Source organism: Haliotis rubra, unplaced genomic scaffold, assembly GCF_003918875.1.
Source record: "Haliotis rubra isolate DU_JTF1 unplaced genomic scaffold, ASM391887v1 Scf171, whole genome shotgun sequence".
In the NCBI taxonomy this organism is placed as follows: Eukaryota; Metazoa; Mollusca; class Gastropoda; order Lepetellida; family Haliotidae; genus Haliotis; species Haliotis rubra.
The window spans coordinates 1235152-1263093 of record NW_025765681.1 but is presented as its reverse complement, the minus strand read 5'-3'; the positions used below and the strand labels follow the sequence as shown (position 1 = coordinate 1263093).

General features: G+C 37.4%; 1 protein-coding gene across 1 annotated transcript in view; it reads left to right on the top strand.

The window, feature by feature from the left end:
- The window catches only part of LOC124272636 (protein slit-like), a 179828-nt gene that overhangs the window by 136631 nt on the left and 15255 nt on the right, over positions 1-27942 (top strand). The window contains 8 exon segments of the mRNA XM_046707833.1: positions 4919-4990; positions 14112-14269; positions 15062-15212; positions 15761-15838; positions 21331-21402; positions 22729-22800; positions 25315-25386; positions 25945-26016. Coding sequence (XP_046563789.1) covers positions 4919-4990; positions 14112-14269; positions 15062-15212; positions 15761-15838; positions 21331-21402; positions 22729-22800; positions 25315-25386; positions 25945-26016 — 747 coding nt within the window.

Below are 27942 nucleotides of genomic sequence, written 5' to 3'. Positions count from 1 at the left end.
CACACCCATCCTGCCCAGCCAACCCGTGAAGATGTCGGGGTAGAATAGGTCTTCAGCAACCCATGCTTGTCGTAAGAGGCGACTAATGGGATTGGATGGTCAGGCTCGCTGACTTAGTTGACACATGTCATCGGTTCCCAGTTACGCAGATTGATGCTCATGCTGTTGATCACTGGATTGTCTGGTCCAGACTCAATTATTTACAGACCCGCCAAATAGCTGGAATATTGCTGAGTGTGGCGTAAAACTAAACTCACTCACTCACTCCTGCCCAACCCATATTACTCAATTCAACCAGTATTTTATGTTTTATCTGAATGGAGATTCCAAGAAAGAATCTGGTGTTTTCCACTAAGCGATCTCAGCACTACAATGATCATAAGTTTTGTTAATGTTTAGAATTTCAGTAACCTTAAGCTTTGTGGAATGGTAGGTATCCTTACCTATGTGTGTCTCGATTTGGAGATTCCTTGAAAGAAATTGTACCCAGTATCCTGGTGTCTCCCAATGCAGATTTCAGGATAGACTTGACTTCCAGTAAACTATGTTTGTCAGAAAAACAGAAGAGAAAGAATCAGATAGCCAGGCTGTGACATGGCTGATTATGGATCAAGATGGCCAGATTGTGATTGAGCTGATTGTGGATCAGATGGCCGGATTGTGGCTGGGCTGATTGTGGTTCAGATGGCAAGACTTTGATTGGGTTGATTGTGGATCAGATGGCCAGAATGTGACTTGGCGGATTGTGGATCAGATGGCCAGAATGTGACTGAGCTGGTTGTGGATCAGATGGCCAGACTTTGATTGGGTTGATTGTGGATCAGATGGCCAGAATGTGACTGGGCAGATGAGTAGACTCAGACTGGCTGAGATGTGACTGTGTGGATTGTGGATCAGCTGGCCAAAATGTGACTGGGTGGATTGTGGATCAGATGGCCAGAATGTGACTGGGCAGATTGTGGATCAGATTGTCAGAATGTGATTGGGTGGATTGTGGATCAGATGGCCAGAATGTGACTGGGCGGATTGTGGATCAGATGGCCAGAATGTGACTTGGCGGATTGTGGATCAGATGGCCAGAATGTGACTGGGCAGATTGTGGATCAGATGGCCAGAATGTGACTTGGCTGAATGTGGCCAGACTGTGAATTGGAAGGAGCTGTTTTATTATGGTTCAGTACGTGTAATTATTGACAGACCACCATGATATAACTGGGTAACTGCTGACCATGGAGTTAAACAACATTTATTCGCTTGTATTCCATCTTGGAACTTGTTTTGGGAAACACCCAGTGGAAGGCAGCATGATCAATCTGTGGCTACGAAGCCTGTACAATCTACACATAGGATACATGAACGCAGCAGTGAAAACTACGAACATAAATAAACCCAGTCTAAGCCAGCATGATCAATCTGTTGCTGTGAAGCCTGTATTAGCTACATGTCGGATGCATGCACGCTGCTGATGGAAAAACACAAACATAAATACACACATCCTGTCAAAATATCTCACGAGGCATTTAGCATGTAGTGTTTCTGGGAGACATGTGAACTGGCAGATATTGATGAGACAAACCCACTGGTTTGTTTGTAAGAAACTAGGGTGTATTTCTTACACTTGCACTCCTCCTGAGACCTTTTAGCCACCCTCAGCAGCACATTAATCACCTATAGCTCACCTTACTAAGGTACACAAAACAAAATAAATTCGTGTACTGTAAATTGCTCACCTTACTGAGACACACAATAGATAATGTGTTCAGCATATAGTAAATAGCTCACCTTACTAAGGTATGCTGTAAATAACCCACCTTTCTAAGACACACAAAACATAATGAGTTAACTGTAACATAAATAGCTCACCTTACTAGGGCACACAAAATGTAATGAGTAAGTGTACACTAAAGAGCTTACCTTACCAGGGCACACAAAACAAAATAAATTCATACAAGACAAATCTTATGGATAACAACTTGGTTTATTCTTCACAACGTTTCTGGGCTAGTTCTTAGGGAAGGGAAGGGAAAAAAGGAGGTATAATTAAAAACATAAAAAAATACCTTATTGTATTCTGCTCTTTGATCTCACTGCATTGTTTGTGCATACTTAATTATACCTCCTTTTTCCCTTGTATATACTCAATTTACATATCTGGCTTCCTGTACATCTATATATATACTGTACTGTTCACTATCACCATTATTCACCTGAAGAAGGGGCAAGAACTAGCCCAGAAATGTTGTGAAAAATAAACCAACAAGTTGTTAGCCATAAGATTGGCCTTGTATTACGACACCAACTTCTAAATGCCTTTGAAGAATTTAAAATAAATTCAGCATACTGTAAATAGCTCACCTTATTAAGCCGCACAAAACATAATGGGTTGAATGTAACATAAATAGCTCACCTTACTAGGCCACACAAAACATAATGGGTTGACTGTAACATGAATAGCTCACCTTATTAAGCCGCACAAAACATAATGGTTTGACTGTAACATAAATAGCTCACCTTATTAGGTCACACAACATGTAATGGGTTAACTGTAACATAAATAGCTCACCTTATTAGGTCACACAACATGTAATGAGTTAACTGTAACATAAATAGCTCACCTTATTAGGTCACACAACATGTAATGAGTTCAGTGTACTGTAAATTCGGATTACAAGAATTACGCTAATTTCAGTCAGAGTTTGTTTGTTGTTCAACGCTGCAGTCAGCAATATTCCAGCTGTATGGCAGCAGTCTGTAAATAATCGAATCTGGACCAGACAATCCTGTGATCAACAGTTTCAGTCAGTGAGTCTGAGCAGGCTGGGAGATACTTTGATGCTTGGTATGTCTTGGCAGATTTCATCTGTGGATTTGTGTCTGTCAACTACCTGCTGTAAGATTTGTGCTGTCAGAATGGCTTGTTGGTTTAGGGTACAGGCCAAGTTGCCCCCTCCTGGCTCTTTGGTGGCGCTGTTAACTTGCCCTGTAATCACTAAGACCCTGATACATTGTTAGACTTTCACCCCAACCCACGTCACTATCATGCTTCATGCCTATCATCACTGAATTGTCCTTAGAAATCTATAGGCAAGGAAAATTGCTTTGTATACTCTCCTGTCTCTTTATTTGATGATCATACCTTGATCTGCCCACCCACACAAATCTACAAAACTTTCTTTCACGACCCCCTGTCCAGTTCTTAAACCTAATGACCAGTCTCTAAATAATGTTTAAATTTGTAATATTTCTATTTGATATTTGACATAGAACTGTCATTCATATTTTTCATGCTTGTCATTCCCCTCCCACAATATAGTAGGTACAGCCATCTTGTACTGTATCATTTTTTATGCCCCCTTCTTACACTTATTTTCTCTCCTCCTTGCCCCCCCTCTCTCTCTCTCTCCCCTTCCCCTCCTTCACCCACCTTGTAACATGACCAGTCCCTATGACTGACTATTCAGGTGCTGATCAGGTTCTGATTCAAAATGTGTCCATTGATGAGGATTACCCTAAAAGTATCATGCGAAACTTTCATACAACAGTTTGCCATTATGTAGCCTCTCTGTAAGAAACACCTTTCAAATCTTCTCCAGTAATAGATTCATTAACCCACATTGTCATGGGTGACCAGTGTTTGTTTGAATAAACTTCACTTGTTTATCAGCCCTACAAGCTCAGGGGCGTCATCAAAATTCTTGTAGGAGGAGGGTTGGTTTTGATAAACTCACCACCACCAAGAGTGCAATGTCTCCCTGCTAGGGGGAGCTACTTACTGAAATAAACATCGACAAGTTTGTGATACACAGGCAGGATGATATTTATGTCTGGGCTGTGCGAGAAAGTCAGAAGTCGTGACATGACAATGGCGGGTGTTGAGCATGTGTCTTACTCAGTCTGGGCGTGGAACTGTCGACAGATCGGGATGTGTGAATATTGTTTGAACAGAGACTATATATCAGTATATGCTCTCTGATTTGAGTTGGGTTCTGTGGCAGCATGAGATCGTAGTGCTGTAAGATATTGCGGACCGTTGATAAAAAAGTTTGTTTTTTAATGCCGCACTCAGCATATTTTAGCTATATGGCGGCAGTCTGAAAATAATCAAGTCTGGACCAGACAGTCCAGTGATCAACAGCATGAACATCAATCTATGCAACTGAAAAGCGATGATATATGTCAATCAAGTCAGCAAAATTGACCACCCAATCCCATTAGTTGCCTCTTACAACAAGCATGGGTTGCTGAAGACCATTTCTAATAAAAGTAGAGGAGGAAAGAGGCAAGATGTCTGGCAGCCATTACTGTTTGAATTTGTCATTTCCTGAGGAGTTTTTGCTAGGGATTTTCAAAACTGCATTAGTGTAGTGTATTTAAAAAATTCACATTTCCCTCAAAAGTGGGAAAGGCAATATGACTTCATTTAATTTTTTTACTGAAACCCGTGTAGTGTAGGAGGAACCCTTTTCATCTTTTTTGGTGTCAAGAATACCAACAAACCCTTTAACCCTTGGCCCTTTAATTTCAGTTATAAAGTATGTCATTTAACACGTTACAAATCCACAACACCCAAAAGTTGAAATATAAAAACAATTTTAAGACAAATGCACTGTTTTTGTTATTCTGCCAACCAGAAATATGTAAAATGTTTGAAAAAAAATCAGTCACTATCAAAAAACATATTTAATTTAAATACTATAATTAAAAACTTTAAAATTTATTTTAACAACTACTTCACTGCCAATTTTCATCTACCTACTTAACACTTCAAGTAAATCCCAACAAATATTTGAAATTAGATTTTTCTGGTTGATTTTCTCAACCTACCGACCAAACAAACGCCTCAAATTAAAGAGTCTGTAATGGTATTTGTCCCTGTCTCTAGCCCCTGGTAATATTGAACCTATTTTTTTTGTTTCAGATCGCTGTATGACAACAAGATACAGTCTCTGGCAAACAACACCTTCACACCACTGAGAAACATACAGACACTGTAAGTAAAAGCATCAGTGTCAGTATTCAGCTGGCTATGAGTTGGATTAATGTTGCCAGGCTGATCAGCAAAGTCGTATGTCACTTACTAATTTGTGAGAGATGAATTAATGTGTTAGGAACCGGGACTAATGTTGGACTTATCCCCATCGGGGATTAAGTCACTTTCTCAACTTACATATTTGCTCATATTGTGCCCAGCTGCAATCTTAATAAATATCTTGTTACAGATAAATCATTTTTACAATGTTTAGCACTTCATGAAAAGATATTTATTAATACTTAATAGTATTAACAGGATATATTATTAAGAACTTATTTAGAAAATGGTGCACCATATACCAGGAATTTATCAATGGCTTGTAGAGAGCATCTACTGTCTATTCTGCCTCACAGTCCTTGAACCATATCGTATTCCCATTCACCCAGCCTTAAGTGTAGCAAGTCCAGATTTTCTCTTCAATATGAATGAAGTTCTATTGAAATTCTGTCAGAGACTATATCTTTAGTTTAAATGGTTTGGTGAGAGCACTGGTATGTGATGTCCACTGAAAAAAGTATCTATTTTTGTGGGGAGTACTTTTCAAAATAAAGTAAGGATGATCTGATGCTTTCATATCAACATGGGTTGATGGGGTAGCCTAGTGGTTAAAGTGTTCACTGGTCACAGTGAAGACCTGGGTTCAATTCTCCACATGGGTACAATGTGTGAAGCCCATTACTGGTGTCCCCTGCTGTGGCATTGCTGGAATATTGCTAAAAGCGGAGCCAAACATACTCACTCACTCACTCACTCACTCACGAATACTATGACAGATACAAAAGTAATAGGGCAGAATTGGTTGGGCCTTAGCTTCTATTTAGTAGTATTTTGAAAGTGAATCTAAATAAATGTTGTAGAATGACTTATGGTCAAATAAATATTTGAGTTGTAGAATTTTCACTAGTTGAACATGCAATGTGTTTGATTTCCATGAATTAATGTGAATGCTAAGCAGCATTATAAATATACGGATATCACACCACTGTGTTTGTCTGCACGACCTCACATCCCGCATTTTGACAAGTCTGACATATGTCATAATTCCTCCATCATCACGCTTCACCTGCTCACATTCCATTACAGCTCATCCATTCAATGGAGCCATTTTTGCCATATCCTCAATGAGGGCTGCTTACATATACAACAAAGCCCTGACTCTGAATATGATTTATCAAATACAGGTCGGACTGTAGCAATCAGGTCAACTTTAATTAACATGAGGATGATGATTTAATTGTGTTGCACCAGGTGACAAACCTGTTGCCATGACAACTGATTGTAAACATGAAATGTGCACCGAGTGATTGACGGACGAGGTCACATGACTGCAGTGACTGTGAGGTGATGCATGTGCGTGTGATCGACTCGAGGGACAGTGCACGCACATGCGGAGATGTGCGATGATTCATCTGCTCTCAATATGACTTCCAGAGTAAACACAGGGAAATAGATTACCCATCTTTTTGTTATTCACATTACGGGATATTTACATCATTAGTGATGCCATTTCCATAAACTTGTATAATCGGTAGTCAGAGGTGAGACATAGGTTGGTCAACATGCTATACACACCTCTCTAAATGTTTCTTTGATATTTCTCTCAAACAATGTATTTTTGGCACTATGCCAATTATTCTGATAATGAACTCTACTGCTTATGGGAAGCAGGACTGACTGAGTTTGGTTTTATGCCGCTTTTAACAATATTCCAGCAATATCATGGTGGGGGACGCCAGAAATGTACACATTGTATCCATGTTGGGAATTGAACATGGGTCTTTGGTGTGACGAGCAAACGCTTTAACCATTAGGCTACCCCACTGCCCCCTCGGGAAGTATTCATGTTGATTGGCTTAGGATGATTATTAAATCATTTTGATTTGTTTGGGTGCATATTGAACCATGATGGTTGGGGCAGGATGCATTATGAATCATATCAACTGGCGTGCTATTCTTTATGAATCCACATGTGAACAATGTTTGAGGCCGAATTTCTGGTATCTCCAACTGTGTATTGATAGAAAATGGCTAAATCGTGCACTCACTCACTCACTCACTCACTCACTCACTCACTCACTCACTCACTCACTCACTCACCACCACTCATTCACTCACTCACCACTCGCTCACCACTCATTCACTCACTCACTCACTCACTCACCACTCACTGTTGGGATGTTGTTTTTGTCATAAAAGACGACAGCTGCACTGATTAACTACCTTTATATATCATTTAGTAATTAAAACAAGAAGAAGATGCATCCGGATTGATGCATGTCCCATCAAGTGTACGGAACCCGATAGGAAGTCAGTAACCCTCTAAATGGAGGGATTACAGTGATTGGTGTTTGCTTCCTAATTGCCTTGCCACTTCCTGTCTACTTAAAACAGCATCTTACGTTGTTGTGACTACCTGGGGTAGATCAGTGCTTCCATGTTACCAGACTATAGCAGGAAGCATTAACATGGAGTGTTTATCTCCATGTTGTAACCAGTTTATGAGCTACTTTAAGAGAAATAGTTTCATTGCCTAATCTTGTAAAAATATTATGTGGTGAAAATAGATATATTGCCATGTTGTTAAAAACATTGTAATGAATATTCTTCACTCTATGTAACAGGAAGTCTTTCATGATTTGATCAAGTTATGTAGATAAGCAGCTTCTGCTTGCAAGTTTATTAATTGCTAATTGTTATTAAAATTAAACTTTAGGTCTGTTTCTGAAACAGATTATTTCATTTATTACCCATTGGGATGAATGTGTCGTTGAGATGGTATTAATTATAAATTTTGGGGTCATATATGAGATAAGTGGTTCTGAAAGTAGTCTCAAGAATGTGACCTTGGCTCTAGACATACACATACCAGACCCCAGGGCAGTGATGGAACTTATCAGGATTTGAATATTTTACTCACAAATGGCACATGGGGATATACACCACTCTGCACCTGTAACGGTCAAATTATTTTTGGATGGATTTTTGTAGAAATAATTATCTGTTAAAACTCCTCCACTCCACCAAACAAATCCAGTTACACATGCCCAAGATAACCCAAGAGAATTGAAAATGAGAATGAGCCTTACCTCATCTCTTTCAAACCTCACAAAAATATTCTTGCCCTCTTTCTCCTACTCTTCTAATAATTTTACATCGGCACAATATATATGTTAGCACACTGGTACCGGTACATCTGTGCTGCTCCTTGACGAGTGAGTGGGTTTAGTTATACACCATTTTAGCAATATTCCAGCAATATCATGGGAGGGGACCCCAGAAATGGGCTTCACACATTGTACCCATGTGGGGAATCAAACCCGAGTCTACCCCACTGCCCCGCCCCTTAATGAGAAATTGCTGTAATATTGCTAGAACTATGCTCATGTAATAATTACATTTCAAGTAAATTCACAAAGTATATTTATCATGAAAGGATAGCCCAGCGTTTAAAACATTCACTGTCACACCTAAGAACCAAATTTGGTTCTTAACCTAGTGCCATGTGTGAAGCTCATTCTTGGTGTTGCCTACTTTCATATTGCTTGACTTTTTGAGAGAAAGAACTAAATTTAGCAAAGATACTGTTAACTAATCATAGATTCTTTTTTTACACACATTTCATCTGAACATGTTTAAACAGAATTTAAAGAATTCATTTTCAAAAAATATTCTTTGTTCCAAATACCTTTGACAATTTTCTGATCATCTTTTTGAGATCGAGGCTGTTGATTGAAGTGCTTCTTGTTAATATGGCTGACTTTGATGTGATGGGGTCACTGACTGTAGTAAATCCTCAGACACTTCTCAGATTTTATGGGTCCACTCTGACACGTAAAAGAGACATTTCTTCACAATTAGTCAACCTTTCTCACACTTTTTAAAGAAACTACAACCCCTAATTCAGTTTCTTTAAATTTATGGGAATTTGAAACCCCCGAAAATGCTTTCCCCAAATTAGTAACCTTGAGTCATCAGAGGCCCTTAAAACAGATTTTTTTTACTATAGTTATAAAACTTTGTGAACTGTGGTTTGTGGTTTGTGTGATTATAATAATGGTTAATGCATTAAACAAGTTTTGAGACAAGGATTGCATCAAATGATCCCTTATGGAATTCAGGAAATGCAATAGGACTTTATCTCCAAACTCGATCACAGTTTCTGATGGATTCCAGAATTTTATGTGATCAAATTTACTCTAATACATTTTGACTGTTCCGAGAGCAAGTTGGTCCAGATCAAGAAAAAACTGAGTTCTTCATTATCATATTTTGCATGAAATGAATCCATGTCATGTCAGTACTTTGTGAATATTTTAACAAAATTGTTTCTTGATAAATCCAGTGCATGTCTTCACAAGATCCTTTAAGGCGATATGTGTTTAAAATCATCCCATATGTTAACACAGTTCCCTAAATCAAACCCTTGGAGGAGGTTGTTGCCAGTATTATAGAATCTAGGGCCCGATCGACAAAGTTTCCATAGCATTACAAGCAATCGCAAGTGTATATTTTATCATTGGCTTATAAATATCGTAGTGCTATGGATGCTTTGTAGGTCTGGGCCCAGATTCTATAATTCTTGCAAGAGTGTAAAAAATCATCCCATTTGGTAACAGGGTCCCCATCCACAAAGCGTTTGAGCATTACAAGCAATCGTAAGTATAAGTTTATCATAGGCTTATGAATATCAATGCTACAAATGCTTTGTATTGTGGATCGGCCCCAGATTCTATCATGCCAGCTAGAGGCTCCTTCGAGGGTTTGATTTAGGGATCTGTATTGATGGTATTTGGCCAGACAGGGCCACAGCTGTGAGTTAATAAACTTGTTGAATCGAGCAACAGGCATGATAGGATGTATTAGTCACCCATGACTCATCTAATCACATTTTAGGGGCCGGCTTGGAGCCTAAAAGCTGATGTGTTTTTTAGGGAGGTGGACATGTTAGGAGATGGACAAATTAGACAGAAAGGCTGTGATGATTAAATCTGAAATTTCCCTAAGGAGTTAGGAGGACTTAAAGTCCGACATGCATCTGATGACATGAAGTTAGATTATTCACTTGCCAGTCCTTGTCAGCGTGAGATAACGGCTCAGTTAAAATATCCGAAACATCCTGAAAATTTATCTCCTTTAATCTTTTTAAATGAATTCTGTTAGTCAGCAAGGAGGACTTTGTTTGACAAACAGCAGTGTGATTTTCGGATAACTCTTGGAGATTATGTCAACCTGATTTTATTGGTTTGCATGTCCTGGTTAAGAGGGTGCTTAACTTGAGGTTTGGTTCTAAATAAAACTGATTTTTTAAAATTTAGATTATTCAATTTCTGTATTTTATTTTATGAATTATAGTTAGAAGATTGTTAGAATTCTGTGTTTTATTCTTTTCATGTATTTTATGAAACATGGTTAAAATGTTATAAAAATTGAAGAAGCAGTCATGGAGTACCTTAGCTTTAGGGTTCTGAAATGGCTTTAACTGAACTGTGTAGAACCAACTCAGGACTTTTGTCAAAATAACAGACTTACTAATTGCTGAAAGCATAATATCCTTAAATGTCACAAATATCGATACCCAGTTTTGTTTTCTGATCTTTCAACTCCTTTCATTCTGGCATTGTCATTTGGTACCTATGTTGTGACTGTGTATGGTCTTACGCTGCATTTAGAGGCGCATTTAGCAATATTCCAGCATGGTTATATCATTTCTGGTGGGAAATATTGCCACAAATGAGCTTCACAGCAATATCATGGTGGGAACCACTACAAATGAGCTTCACACTCTTTCCCAGTGAGGGAATCCAACCCTGTTCCTTGGTGTCCTGAGCAAACACTTTAACCACCCGGCTAGCCAATGCTCCTCTGATGTTGTCAAAGAATGTTCTTTAAATACAAGACCAAGCATGAATTTCCCTACTGCGTTTCTTCCATCAAAACAATTGCTTATTAAGAATGATAGCCCTGTTTGTGTTTATTGCAGGATTATTGGGTGTATGAATTTATAAATTAAAAAGAATATACATTCATTGAACAATCATATCTTCTACGCTTTTTTTTACAGATTGTTAGGTCTATTTATCAATAAACTTTAGACTATGCAATTTGAACCATTTAATACACATGAACAGTGAACACCAATACTCTGTCCGTGAATCTTTGAATGGCATTTAGAAGAGATACATATGAAAGGGGAATATTTATGGATATGGAGTCTGAATATGATGAAGGCAGGGCTCCAGATAAGGGCCGTATCGGCGTATGTACGGATAAAAAATATGCACGATACGGTAGGAAATAATTTAGAAACAGTAGCAGATATGCACCACAGCAGTGGTGTATGGTCTTAGAATCATTTACAGACGTATTTATCTGAAAAAAGTATTGTTTTATTGTTTTTTACCTGTTTACACAAGAGTAGCAATGTTGTGGTGCATATATGAAACGATCACATACTCCATTAAATTCAATTCAGTACTCTAAAAGTTTTTCCAGTACTCCTATATTTCAAAAATAAGGAGTACGTACTCCTGATGTTGAAAAATTATCTGGAGCCCTGATGAAGGAGTAAGAACATACTCTAAAACGTCATGTTCCTCTTGTTACAAAAGTTGACATCCATAAGTTTCCCCCTTTACCATGTCATGTAAAGCTGAGTTTTTTCAAAATGTGTCTCAATTTGCCATGCATTACCACAGTGAGACTAATGCTTAGTCTCTGAATATATATAATTTTGATATCAACAAATAAATCCATTTAAATTGAAAAGGAGCCCCTGGGAGACCAGAACCTGAAGAAATCTAGACTTGCTTCATTTAAGGCTTTAGCATGGCAGGAAGGGCTGGGCAGTAGGGAAAATAATATGGTTCAGGGACTGTGAGACAGTCTATACCACAGTCTGTAACCAAGACTGTGCCATACTGATGGGACCAGTAGCAAGGGATCAGTGTAGAAATGCATTTCGTCATAAGGTCAAAAGTAATCTTTTTCAACAAGAGACCTTGAAGAAATATTTTCTTTTTTGACTGAAAGTAAACATGATAAATAAGTTTGCCAGATGATATGACAATATGTAATCCCAAATATACAAACACTGGCTTCTAAAACCTCATTGCTGAAAGGTCCGTGCACCAATCAGGTTCTATCAACATTTTTATATCTCTTCATCAGATTCAAGAGTGGACATTTTCGAAAAAGAGAACTTGAAGAAATATTTTCATATTTCACTCAGCAAGTAAACATGATAAATAAGTTCCCTAGTTCGGCAGTTGATATGGCAATTCATAATCCCAGTTGTACAAACACCAGCGTCGAAAACCCTGCATCATAATCCCAGTTAAACACCAGCGTCGAAAACCGCATCACTTAAAGGACAGTGCACCAATCAGGTCCTATCAACATGACCTGCTGGAAGACCTGAATGTGTTCCTCCCATCCCTTCCAGCCCATGATTAAATGGGCCTAAGTGATGATTAAAACCCTTTCTCATCCTGCCATTGACAAGCATGTGTCATCAGAGATATGGGGTCGACTATCTGTCTAATTTGATGCAGGATAGAAATGCCAATGTACTCAAAGTTTCAGGTTGTACAGGACGTGTGTTGGGTGTCGGGTTGTTCTGTGAATTAAAAGAATTCTGACCAGTCGTTAGTTCTTTTTAGCCAATTACGTGATAAATTGACTTAAAATGGGCCTTGATGTTCCCAGGTCATATTTCACAGTTGTTTTGAGAAAACTTTTAAATGTGAATTTAAGCAGAAGAAAAACTCAATTTAAATTTGCTTCATGATTTTCAAGTTATTTTATTAGGCATCCGAGGATACTAGTGGGATAGTTTTTGATATTTTCTTTGATGTTATTTCCCATTTTTTAAGATTTTTGTTAATTATATTCAGAGGGGAAGCTATCTGTATCTGATTAAATCATTTACCCATTATTTCTCATGTTTGACATTTAATCATTTTCCCCACATTCAGAGATGATTAATTAATGATGATAGTGTCAAGAAAATCAAAGAAAACCTCATTTGTGAATGACTTGGGATTACAAAATTATTACCATAAATTTGATAATTCTATCTTCGATGATTTCTGCTTCTGTATAGGAAATGTAAACTATGATATGAAAATGTTACCATTTGTTATCCGCAAAGTTGCCATTTGTTATCCCCAAAGTTACCATTTGTTATCCCCAAAGTTACCATTTGTTATCCCCAAAGTTACCATTTGTTATCCCAAAGTTACCATTTGTTATCCCCAAAGTTACCATTTGTAATCCCCAAAGTTACCATTTGTTATCCCCAAAGTTACCATTTGTTATCCCCATAGTTACCATTTGTTATCCCCAAAGTTACCATTTGTTATCCCCAAAGTTACCATTTGTTATCCCCAAAGTTACCATTTGTTATCCCCAAAGTGAATTAATCCACTTCGCATATGACATGCACCTGTATTAAAGTTGATCACCGGATTGTCTGGTCCAGACTCAATTAAATATGAATGTTAATATATCATAAATAGACTCAAATCTAATGTCTTTAAGTGGCATTTTAAATGTTGGTATGATGAAGGTTGTTACTTGCTTGATAACAGTGTTGGCATCTACACGGAAACATTACATCTATTCTATTGTAATAAAGAAGTTGTCAATCCATATAACTTGTTCCTTTTCAGATTAAAATCCAGTCTCTTAAATGCAGATATTACAGAAAATACAGTCGCTTAATATTATTATATAAATACAATATCATAAAAACAAAGCCCAGTCTCTTGTTTTCCATTGACTGCTAGTAGGCTTATAGGCGGTAATATCACGGTTTAGAAAAGTGCAGTAATCAAGTCTTGCCAACTTTTATGGACTTAAGTGAGCTGTGCTGGATATACCAGTTAGGATCGGTATGACTGACAATATCACAGAGCACACCCTTCTTGAAAAATGGTTTATCAGTGTCAGAACATAGAGTTCAGAGTAATGTACATCTTTCCCACAAATCAGCCAAATTTGTACCCAAAAAATTAGGAAGGCAAATATATTTTATGGAATTGATTGACAAGTTATCTGATGATTGTGGTTTTCCTTTCAGACATCTTGCTCGGAATCCGTTTATTTGCGATTGTAATCTTCACTGGCTCTCAGAGTACCTTCACGACCATCCCATCGAGACAAGCGGTGCACGCTGTGAGACGCCTCGCAGGATGCGCAGGAAGAAGATCGGACATGTTCGAGCGAACAAGTTCAAATGTAAAGGTGTCTTGAGATTTGAGTGCTTTTTATTTTGTTCCTAACATTCTGCATTATGTTTATTTCGTTTACTAGCTTAGCATCATGTGGATCTGTTGTCAGTAACCCCAGAATCCCTGTGGCTTACGAAGCAGAAGAAAGACGTTTTGAGCCGACGCACTGCATGATGGGAGATCGACAGCTATTGCATGGGATACGATAAGTTTCCCAAGACAATCGTCCCACTCAAAAAAATCCCACACGTATTTTGTTCACCTTAGATTAAATCTCGTTGCTATCCCTATTGTCTCTGCAACCATTTTCTGTCAATTCTGCGATATTCTTTGACAGTGTATCCAAATATTTTCAAAACTTTAATACGTAGAATTATTCCACTAATGATCCTGTCCTCTCTTCGTGTTAAGTGTTGTTCGAAGAAACGTTATTTTGTAACCCTCGTTCACAAATAAATCTACCTAACCAGCATGGAAATAAAATAATTCATAAGTGTGCATGGAAACAATGTTCTTCAAAACGATGTTGTTTTGTTAAGCTAAATGTAACAACCCCAGCCCTTATCAGCTGTATGATGTGTCGATATTCCCAAAAAACAAATCTTCTATACATGATATTCCTGTTCATTTTTATTCAAAAATATCTATGATAACACAAATATTTTTAGATATTTCAATATGTATACTTCATCTGTAATCAGACATTTTTTAAATCATTAAAATAAAGAACCTCCAGGTTGGGTCAGTTTTTACATGTTGACAAATCGGCAATAGCCAATTTTAGTGTTGTCAATTTCAGGCTCCGAAGCTCACAGAACAAAGAATGCAGGGAACTGTATGATAGATCGGGAATGTCCGCGGGAGTGTGTATGCCTCGGAACAACTGTGGACTGTTCAGGGCGCGGGCTAAAATATATCCCCAAGGAACTGCCCATGTATACAACTGAATTGTAAGCAATGACTTGTTATCAAATCAGTTCTGTATATGAGTTGTATTTATCACTGCTTTGGTCGTGGGGGTAGCCTAGATGTTAAAACTGGCATTTGTTATGCTGTTCAACAAAAGCAAACTTTATTGCTGTGGCCTACTTAAATGATGGATTTAAATAAATGATGGATTTAAATAAATGTGTAACTGTTTTGGTTGTATATACTCATCAAAAGAAGTTCAGCAACAGCCAAGTTTTATTTCTTGCAGTTGATCAGTGGATTGTCTGGTCCAGACTCGATTATTTACAGACTGCCGCCATATAGCTGGAATATAGCTGAGTGAGGCGTTAAACAACAAACCAACCAACCAAAACATTTTTACTGTTTCTATAGTTACTGTCGTGGCAGCTTCACTGCGGTATTGTGTAGATCAGTGCTCATGACGTCAATCACTGTAGAAGAACGTGTGAGGTGTTTCTTTTTAAACAAAAACATGATTTACCTATTAAATATGATTTTTGTATTCTACTTGTTTCAATGTTGAACTGTGTTATTGGTATTGTTTCAGAAAACTGGAAAATAATGAAATAAATCGAATTAAGAATGATGGAATATTCAAGAAAAAGCTACCCAATCTGCAAATACTGTAAGTATACAGCATTTATATGCAACATTTGTATACAACATTAATATACAATATTTGTGAACAATGTTCATACACAGCATTATGTACAACAATAGTATACAACATTTGCATCAAGAATGATGATACTTTTTCTGGATGTACAACTTCTTTGTTGTGAAAGGTGACGTTTCGACATAGATTCTAATGTCGTTGTCAAGTAAATGATGAATAAGTACATTAGAATCTATGTCGAAACGTCACCTTTCACAACAAAGAAGTTGTATATCCATAAATAGCATCAGCATTCTTCATCACCCCAACTTCTAAGATGCCCATCAAGGAAACATTTGTAAACAACATAAATATTCAATATTTGTAAACAATATTTGTATGCAACATTTGTATGCATGTAAACATTTGTATGCAAGTTCATACACAATATTCGTATACATACAACATTCGTATACAACATTCGTATACATGTACAACATTTGTATACAAGTTCATACACAATATTCGTATACATACAACATTTGTATACAACATTCGTATACATGTACAACATTTGTATACAAGTTCATACACAATATCTCTAATACAACATTTGTATGCAACATTCGTATACATGTACAACATTTGTATACAAGTTCATACACAATATTCGTATACATACAACATTCGTATACATGTACAACATTTGTATACAAGTTCATACACAATATGTCTAATACAACATTTGTATGCAACATTCGTATACATGTACAACATTTGTATGCAACATTCGTATACAGCATTTGTATACAATATTCGTATACAACATTTGTATACAATATTCGTATACAGCATTTTAGCCATGATTTTCCACACAGACACCTGTTAGTGAGACACACAATGCTCACCAAGATTGCAGAACAACTGCAGAACTGTCAAGTCTTATCAAAAAGATATTTTTCACATCTGGTAGGCAAACAAGCTTGCCATTTAGTTAAATAACACCCAGTAAAACGCAAGAGAATGTATGTTTTCACAAGTGGTGGCTGCAAAGTTTGAAATGTTTTGTAACTGGTGGCAAAAGAGAAACTGTGGAGAAGATTAAAATATTTTCACTGGAGGTGAAACACAAAGGCAAGCGAGAAAGTTCAGTCACTTCAAGGTCACAGACATTTGCCAAGCAGCCATTGCTTCAGAGAAGCCATGAGGGGTAGATCTGTGATATCACACCTCTTGCTCGGACAGGTGGTTAGTAGGAGGGGGGACAGGTGGTTAAATCTAGGGGGAGGCGGAAGCTTGGTGAACATGTGCTTGATAACGTGAGATAAATTCTGTGTAGTGCTGATCTGATCTTTCACATCTTGTTCTATTTTCATTTTAGAGCTTGTAGATAAATTGATTCTGTGCCTCATTGATGGGGTAGACTGCGTCAACATTCTTATGTTAATTATGGAGGGAGAATAAGTATAGTCGTAGATAAATTGCGATTTTTTTTCTCAGCTAAAAAATCTCAACAGTGAGTGAGTGAGTTTAGTTTAGTTTTATGCTGCATTCAGCAATATTCCAGCTACATGGCGGCGGTCTGTAAATAATCAAGTCTGGACCAGACAATCCAGTGATTAACAGCATGAGCATCGATATGCTCAATTGGGAACCGATGACATGTGTCAACCAAGTCAGCGAGCCTGACCACCCGATCCCGTTAGTCACCTCTTACGACAAGCCTCAACAGCAAGGGTATTAATCACTAATCTGTATGTAGCTATGTATTTTCAAGTTTACTTAATTCCTTATGTTCTGATGAAAATAAGGCCATTTATTTTCCATTGTTTCCACACAACATAATGGCTTGTTCAAAGTCTATAATTATTACCCAAATCAAAGGATCAGTATACTAGTATTTGATTTTCATTCTCAGCTCCTTGGGGAGAATATGGAAGGTGGAAAGTGAAAAAAAAACATTCTTGTGACACACAACTAAACTTATAAATGTGATAATTAAGAAGTAACTTTCATAATTCTTGAAAGTATTTCTGACATAAAATTCTAAATGATAAATTTTGATCCAGCAGAAGTATATGTGATGTCGTACCTCGACTAACGTGGGAGATCAAACTAAAGCTCATGGTTTGTTGACAGTCGTATGCGCCAATTACACCTTGCGCAAGTGGAATCTCCACACAGCGTTGTCACCACACTGCTAAGAGCTCCACACTGTTTGCTCAGGCTTTGAAGTCTTTGTCGTAACAGTTTCTCAACTTTGGCGAGACATTTCTAACATTTGCTGAATAAACTTTGACAAATTTTTCGGATACGGCAGATTATGTGGCATTTGTTTTGGAATCGTGTCTTTTTCCTGTTGAAGACGACTTAGCAGCCACAAAAAATGTGGTGTGAAGTAAAGAATATGTTTACTTTTTCCGAATGGATGAATGGCGCCGTTGTATGATTTGAGTAAACAGCTGAGTAAGGGAGTATTGTATTGTCAGATAATGAGGAAACTGCCCTCTGTAGATGAGTGTTTCTAAAATTCATGGCAAGTTTAGCTGAAAGGAAAAAGACGGATAAATACATTTTTGTTTAAGGGACCAAAATAATGGCTAAAGAAAACCGTCTTCTGGACAATAAGTTATTCATTTTCATTTTCTATTTTTAGCTACAATTACTTGTTTTTTCGATGGCAACTCTAGTTTGGATATTTTTTGTTTCCATTAAATGCTCTTCCATGTTCTGGACTTGTATGGTATTTCTGTGGTATCAAAAAATTATGAAGCCTTTAAAATGTAAAGCTGTCAAAAATGCATTATTTCCAACATTGAAATTTCAAATTTAATATCAAATGAAAGATGGTGAAAAATGCTCATGTTTCATTCTTAATGTATGCATAATTTTATCTTAAGGTTGAAAATATGATTAATAATAATTATTTCCACATTCAAAATGTGCTTGTATATATTCTAAACGATATAGAGATATGGGTAGTAATTTGTCAGTTGAGAGTTTATCAGGAGTTCAAGTGACACTGTTTATTTGCCATGAACATGTATGAGCCAACCCTAGCATTCATTACATTCCAATTTAAAACAGATCGCCAGGTCCATATAGACAAGTTTTTATCTTTCAACATGTAGGTAAGAAGTGTTTAGATTTACCAGGCGAAGTCTCCATCTCAAGCTACTCATGTTGTAAGTAGCATCAGTCATCTGGAAAGTAGTGTTTACTTTTTATAATGGAGGGATACTACTTTCAAGACAACTGGAAACTATTAACATAATTTGTAATTTCCATATGGTGTCAAATATTTCAGATAATGATGAGAAATGTTTAGCAAGAGGAAATTTGGATTCTAAATTTATGCTGTCTGAAATTAATGAAACTTGAAAATACTAACACATGTGATTTTATTTCACAGAATTTATATATTTTATACTTATGCCAGACATAATTTTTAAAGGTCAAGTAAAGTAGAATATGTTTGTGTGTATAAATAGAATAGTCATTAAGTTTGATGATGGGGTGTATCAATAATATTCAGTTGATATGAGATAAGAAATATAAATATTTACTTGGATTTGCTTTGAACTATTTTTATCGAAATGATTTTGACAAATTACTTGTAAATTGACTTCAAATGATAAGATATTTTTAGAAGTTAATAAGTACATATTTGGTTGACAGATTATACGTTTCTCTTAATCTTGAACTTTATAATTTAAACAAATGTTTTATCACTTAGCAGACATCAAAACACAACCTATCTTTCACAGCTTGAACTGAGAAAAACTCCTTGTCTGAGATTTTCTTGTCAACTCTGGGGAGATTTCACACTGACAAAACACCCTGCTGCAGTGAAAATATTTAATCAGTGCATCTTGATAAGATCGTGGAGTCAGATCGGGATTTTCAGGGTCAAAGAAAAAGCCTGCTTTTCCAAATTTATAGCAGCAGACTTGTCGTGTTAAAGACTGTGGAATCTGGCAAAACACTTAGGCAATCATTATTACAGTGACCTAGGGGTATTCTGTGTGTGGTATGGTGTGTCCCACGTGGTTTTATCGTTGTCACGACATGCTTGACTTTTATTTATTTCATATATTCTGTTGCACTTTTATCAGAAAGTGTCAGTGTTCGTAGAAAGGATGTTTTTGAAATGGATAATTGAGATGGGATTTTGAGCACTGTTTTAACACTTAAACATGAAATAAAGCTATGAGCCTTGCCTGTTGACCTTGCATAGATACTTGTATCGACAGCCTATAGCAAGTCTAGGTTAAGTCTTTCATCATTTCATCGCAAAAACAAGTTATTAATACCTCACTCTTTCTCCTCTGGTTGGGGGAGTGGTTAAAGCGTTCACTTGTCACGCCACCGGCCGGGGTTCGATTCCCCACATGGGTACAATTTGTGAAGCCCATTTCTGGTGTCCCTCACCGTGATATTGCTGGAATAGTGCTATAAATGGCGTAAACCCATACTCAGTCAGTCTGATGTGGGGTGGTATAAATGCAAAAAGTGAGGTCAATGCATGGAAGAGAGTTTGTTAAGAGTTCAAAATATTGTCTTCTAAGATTTGTACTTGTTGTTACCTTGCGTGACGGTCAATATTGATGGTATGAAACAAGGACTGGACCGGTACACTGTTACTGTGTGAGGTACTCATATGAAATTGAAACATGGTATCTCAGGGGATTAGTGCTATAATATAGCACACCTCTTTCTCTCTCTCTCTCTCTCTCTCTCTGTGTCTGTTTCACTCTCTCAATTTCTCTCCCCTCTCTCAATATCTCTTTCTCTCAACCTCTCTCCCATTCTCTCAATCTCTCCCTCCTCCTCTCTGTCTTTCTCTCTCAATCTCTCACCCTCTCTCAATCTCTCCCTCCCTCTCTCTCTCTCTCTCTCAATCTCTCTTTCTCTCTCTCTCCTCTCTCTTTCAATCTCTCTCTCTCTCACCCTCTCTCAATCTCTCCCTCCCTCTCTCTCTTTCTCTCTCTCAATCTCTCACCCTCTCAATCTCTACCTCCCTCTCTCTTTTTTTCTCACCCTCTCTCAATCTCTCCCTCCCTCTCTCTCTTTCTTTCTCTCAATCTCTCTTTTTCTCTCTCAACCTCTCTCCCTTTCTCTCAATCTCTCTCCCTCTCTCTCTCTCAATCTCTCTCTCTCACACACACACACCTGATGGTACAAACACCGACACACACCTACCCACCTTATGAAGCACGGATGCATGTACACACACATGCACACACAGATACACACACACACCACACACAATATGGTACAAACCCAGGCTCATGCACATGCTCATCGTATATCAGTGCAGCATAAAATCTTGTAACACCACACCTCCATGTTCTCTTAGATATGGCGTATTTGTGTGACGAAATAAACAGAACATATCAACCAGGTCATTAAATGTAGCATATTTTCAAACTGTTTGTTTTCACTTCATCCACAAGGTGAGAAAAGATCGCCATGTTTACATGTTCATATCTTATATTTATTTATATATATTTTTTCTTCAGGGACTTGAATGATAATGCAATAGATGTCATAGAAGACGGAGCATTCGAAGGGGCAGAAAAACTAACAGACCTGTAAGTTATGAATTCCTGCCGTAACAGCTGATTTATGGGGTGTGTTGTCAATATCAATGAGTAAAGAGGGATGTATGTTTCAACAGCTCTCTTATCTCCATGCTTGCAACACCAGATTCTTTATGGCATACATGGTGTTGACAACTGCTATAGACATCCTGTCAGATCATGCCCCATGGGATTCATGGAATGTTTCGTAAATAGGGTGCGTGATGAGTGAGTGAGCGAGTGAGTGAGTGAGTGAGTGCGTCGTCGTCGTGCAGTTGTGTGCGTGCTGCTTTGAACTATTTTCCAGTTTAATGCTGCTTTGAACTATATTCCAGTTATATTTCAGCATGGTTAAGATTGAAATTGTTATCATGACTTAAATGGATTGAAATGTGTTCTGTTTTAAAGACGGTTGCATGAGTATGACATGAAGTTGCAGATTTTAGAATGTGTGCAAATTAGGAATATCACATTGCTTTGCCTGTTCAAGTTTGAAGTCTTCAAATGCTTTTGAATTATGAATCATATTGCTATCATATTGCTTCGTGAGTTATGCTCTTGTACAAGACTTTGATCCCTGCTTTATTGGCATCAGCGTGTATCAATATGTAAGAGTATCGTGCTGGCACCGAATGCTTTTATGTCATCCAGGAGGTCTGTTTTTAGGGATTATTCTTTTCTTAATCCCTGCTATAGGATTGATCAGACATCTAGGGTAATGTGAAACAAGGGTATTACAGAGATATTCAAAGAATTTGGAAAATCAGAAGCATTATTTTCAGATAATTCTCTTAATTTTGATGATAGCGTGATGTTTTTTTAAAGAACATTGGAATTATCAGTTTTACCCAGACTGGCAAACACATTCAAACCAGGTGATTCTTTAAGCATTGTAAAGTAATTATGTCAATAACCTCGTTCAAATTATGAATTGATTCTAAAAAGAAAGTTTCGTCACATGACCTTAATCAGCCGGTATATTTTTTATCGTTTGTTTTACGGCTACAGTGCATAATATGTTATGAATTTGTCAATCTCCTAATTGCATGTCAAGGATTTTTAGATCATAATCACAGCCCGCTCTGTGTTTCACATAAGAGGTATGACACGTTGTAAATGATAAAAAATACCTGAAAAACACTCAGATTTCACAAACCAGTCTCTAATTGTTGCAACAAGCCGAGCCATAGCTACAGAACAATGTCTGCTTACCTATTCCAAGCGTTTCACAGTTGTCATTGACAATTTGTCTGACAACCAAAGAGTATATTTTTTTTTAGTTTTGTTGCTTCTCCCCTCTTATTCCCCGCTTGATGACATGTTTGTGTGTGTTACTAGACTGGTGACTAACAACAAGCTTACCCAGCTCTCTTCTGCATCTCTGCGAGGTCTGCAGCATGTCAAGTCTCTGTAAGTGAAACATCTAGGGGAAAAGTCACCCATTTCCCCCAAATTTGTTTGTTTAAATATCTTGCTTTGTTGAAAGATTTGAAGCTGGTGGAAAGAAGATAAAGATGTTTGTTTTCAGGTCTTAAGAAAGAAAAGATTAAATTTACTTTATATTTTCGTTTTGTATCTTGCATCCGCTGTGTAAATATTATGATAGATGACATATAATGGGTATGCTTGTGCTTTGTATTGATCATTACTATTTGTGTAATGTTTGTTTCGGAAACAAATTCTATGCAGTTATGTAACACAGATTACAGAAAATAAGGATGGTGAACATGTATGTTGCCAGAAGAAGACTTAGATAGCATAGTTGTAAGAGTGAGTGAGAAGTTTAGTTTTACGCCGCTTTAAGCAATATTCTAGGAATATAATGATGGAGGAACACCAGAAATGGGCTTCACACATTGTACCCATGTGGGGAATCAAACTCAGGTCTCAGTGCCAAAACCACTAAGTTATCCAACTGCCCTAACACAGTTGCAAGCTACTGGATAGCCTCCATTGTACCATGTTTGTCCATCTTTGGGCTCCTGTACCCTGAATTTGTCTCCCTATCGTCCTCTGGGTTTGGTAGACAGTCAGTTTTACCTGAGGTGAGGTGAGGTGAAATTGGGTTTAACGTCATGCTTGAGAATATTTCGCTCATATGACGACGTGCATGCGTGTATATGTGTATGTGTGGCTGCTTGTACTAGCCCAGACTTAAGCTGGTTTTATAGTGCTAGCCCACTGAGATACCATGCCGCAGTGAAGCATGAATACCCCACTCAGACACATTATACTGACTCGAGTTCACCAGTCCTTGTTGTACCCATTAATGCCGAGCGCCAGGCAGGGACCAACAAGTACCATATTTTAACATCTTTTGGTATGGCGAACCCGCGACCTTTCGGCTCGGGGTGGAACCACTACACCACGGAGGCGGTCAGTTTTACCTGAAGTCATGGTGATACATACTATAGAAATGATCCGAAAAAGTATGATTCCTCTCCCCAGTGTTGTAAGAGTGGACCTAAATGACCATTTGATGGTTTCAATGAAAAGTCCTTTTTTTATTGTGAATTTTTCCGCTACAGTTAGTATGGATGATAATTCCACCCCATGTAGCCTCTACCACAGGTAACAACCAGTTTGAAGCTATAGTGACTACAGTACTTTAATACAGTCATGATGTCACAGCATGAAGATGTCTTTGTGAAATGGCTAGCCTAATGGTTAAAGCGTTGGCTCGTCACACCAAAGACCTGGGTTCGATTCCCCACATGGGCACAATGTGTGAAGCCCATTTCTGGTGTACCCCGCTGTGATATTGCTGGAATATTGTTAAAAACGGCGTAAAACCATACTCACTCACTCACTCCATGTAGTCATTAGTTGTGAAATGTCCCTCAGTGACCACAGTACATTGACGCTTAGTCTCTGAATATATACGGGGCGGTGGAGTAGCTTAATGGTTATAGCGATGACACAACTTTATGGATGATCAACTTCTTTATTTTAACAATAGCAGTTTAACAGTGGCATATGCTTGAAAACGGTATAAGAACCTATACCGAAACGTCGCTATTGTTAAAATAAAGAAGTTGATCATCCATAAAGTTGTGTCATCTCTATACCAGCAACTTCTAAAATGCCACTGGAACAAATAATGGTTATAGCGTTGGCTCGTCACGCTGAAGACCCGGGTTTGATTCCCCACATGGGTACAATGTGTGAAGCCCTTTTCTCGTGTCCACCGTCATGATATTGCTGGAATATTGCTAAAAGCGGCGTAAAACCATACTCACTCACTCTTTGGGAAATGGTCCAAAAAGTTGAGATGTATGGAGTCAAAAGTACCAACACCTTTATGAGATTCTTGATTTTTAAACAATTTTTTTTTAAATTCACAAATCTAGAGATCCCTTTTCCTCTGACATTTTATGTGTCACTCCCTCTCCCCAAAATTAGTTTGGTTCAGGTCTCAAAAAATGTCATGAAGATGTTATTAGGATACCAGAGTTGGTATATGGTCTCTGGCGATACGCCATGGGATGCTAGGAAAAGTTTTGCATTCACGAGAATTATCCTGAACCATTGACAAACTATTCATCAGTTTGCGAACTTATTTCAAGTCATTGATATCACGCTCTGACACCAGTAATTTGCCTGACCTTCCACTCAACACATGTTATATAACAGACTGGCTATATTGACTGGGGAATAACCAGACACTGAGATAACGGAGATTAATCATTATGTGTAGCGACAAGTGCACGCTCAGCAGAAATTATTGAATTAATCACATTTCTGAAATAAACGATGTGAAACGTATGTGACTGCAAGGTGAAGATGTAGCAGTAATTTTTAATCATTAACAGGATTATGGTCGGTTTAGCAGATCTGCGTTTGAAGGAGGGGAATCTGTGCTTTCAGTTTGATGGTGGTGTGTTTGCCGTGCATGACGATGTTGTATGATATCTGTTACTATAGGATGCTTCGAGGGAACAGAATCACGTGTATCAACAACGTTACGTTCACAGAGACGCCCCGATTGAGAGTGTTGTGAGTAAAGTGTTATACCTAACTTGGTACAATCTTATCAAATAGTTAACAAACTAGTTAAACTTTAAATTGAATCACCTTTTCCTTCTTTTAATCAAGTATAAATATTCACTACTGAAAGAAATATTTTGTAAGAAACATTGCTTTCAATAGTTTCAGCTACAGCTTTGAGAAAAGTATTTTTTAAGGTTCATGTATTTTAATGTAGATTTTGGGATAAGGAAACTCTAAGTGTGTGGAAATGTGACATGTCAACTGATACAAAATGGCAATCTTTTCAATCAGGCTAGTACATTGATCTTTTAAAATTACCCATTTTGCTGATCAGCAGATGTTATTCAGAAAAGATGTCAGCTATGGGAAGATTTGCCAAGATTTGAAACATCAACATTTCATATGCACTTTTACCATGAAAACGTATTTTTGTTAAATGTATAAAAAGTTAAATACTTTTTAAAAATTGAAGGAAAAACTAATAATTAATTTATTGTATTTTTGTTATTTCTCATTCATACCTTTATTAAATTGCATTATTGACTTTGTATGATATATTTTCAGATCACTGTATGACAACCAGATCCGATGTATAACCCAAGGCGCTTTTGACAGACTGCACTACCTATCAACACTGTAAGTAGATCCAACTCAATGAATCACTCGTATAAGAACATGTTTGGTTGGTGTTAGGCTGGGGACCCTGTGATCTAAACTGTGACTGCCTTTAGTTCACTGGTCTCAAAGATTAGGCCGTGAGTTGTAGGTCTACTATGGAAAAGTATGCAACACTCCTTGTAAAATATTTATATAAGGGTTGCAAGGAACAGAGGGGGTTACGTCAGACTAAAACTCACCATCCTCGTCACCAAGATATGTTGTGTTCAACAGTAATAAACGAAACAAACTCATACAGCAGGTACTTGTACATGTCAGGGTTTATTAACTCGGATCATGGAACCGAAATATGAATGTGATAAACATTAATCTGAAATATATGAAAACACCACAGGTGGACTATTACAAATTAGACGCACTCTCTGAAAAATTACTTTAACATTAAAAAATGTATGCCCTCATGAAATATTAGGACTTTTTCATGAACTATCAGAATTAAGAAATTACACCAACGAGACCTTTAACATGAAGGATAATGTTAAGATAGCAACAGGTCATATATAGACACACACTTTTTGGTGACTCAGGTTTTAGAGAGTGAGTTGTATCTAAAAGATGAACTGATATAATACTGTTTGTGTTCTTGACTGTATCAGCAGACTATTTCACCTGAGAATGCACTCCATGGTCTAAAAAAATTGTGTAAATTCTCGGAAATTTAACAAAATAATACATCTGCATTACAGGATTTCAAAATACACATGCAAATCTCCCAAAACTTCCCATCTACCTTTCCAAACCAACAATGTTTATACCTGTGATACAGTTTACCGAACAGAGCCATAAAAACGGCATTTCCTGCATGTTTTGCGAGCTAACGAAGTGTTTTACCTGGATGTTTCATCAGGGTAAACATACCAGCTCTTCGAGATCTGTCTCCCTCGTCAGTGATGGAATAAAGGCATCTGCCAACATCTCTAGTGTTATCGGAGTGTCAGTACTAAGGGCTGTTAGTGTTGGCTGCCGATACAGTTTTCACACCCCCCTGAATGATTTACCAAACTGTGCACTTCCTTACAATAGCAGCTGTTGTTGCAAGTACGGACAGAGTTGTCTGTAGTGACGGGATCTGTTTATTCTCCGCCGTGATCATGTTTGTTCTAGTAAGTTTAATTATCAGAAGGTTGAAAGATCGCCATACTCTACCAACAGAGGGGAGGTTTTGAAAAATAGTAATTGTTTGTGAGAAAATATTCCATTACTGAAAACAAAGTTATGGCTTTGTTAGAAAATATCTCATTACTGGAAGAAATTGTACTTATATTTATGCCTTCTGTTTTCTTCAACACAGAAAATATTATTGACTGAGTGACACCTTTAAACTTAACCTGTGAAATTGGGTGACATGTACTTAGCCATTCTCCTCATGCTATTTTTCTTGCAGTCTGGAATTCACTGCCCATTGCTTCAGTTTAATAAAACTGACACAATCGAGCTCATCACATGCAAAATTATAGAAATATTATACATCAACCATTCAACCAAATTACAATGAAAAAGGGGTGAAAAACCCTGATATCCCCAAGATAGCTCTTCTGCTTCAAGATATCATCGTATTATTTGTTAAAGAATGAATAATTCTGACAATACATAACACTACATGAGTATAGTCACCCAGTACATGCTATCCTGTCAAGAAGAGAAGAAATTCATGGTTGAATATGCTATCTCTAAATGGAACTGTAGGAAGGAAATACAAGTTATCCAGCTGTTGATTTTCAATCTTATAAGAATAAAACTATGTGACTGTGAATACTATTGATTGATGTGTATTTTGAGCTGGTCCAAGCATTCTGCCACAGTGTTAATGACCATGTAACCATCAAGAGTTGTCTCCCTTACCCTAGATTTCATGACTCCCTGAAAAGACAAAATGCAAACTAC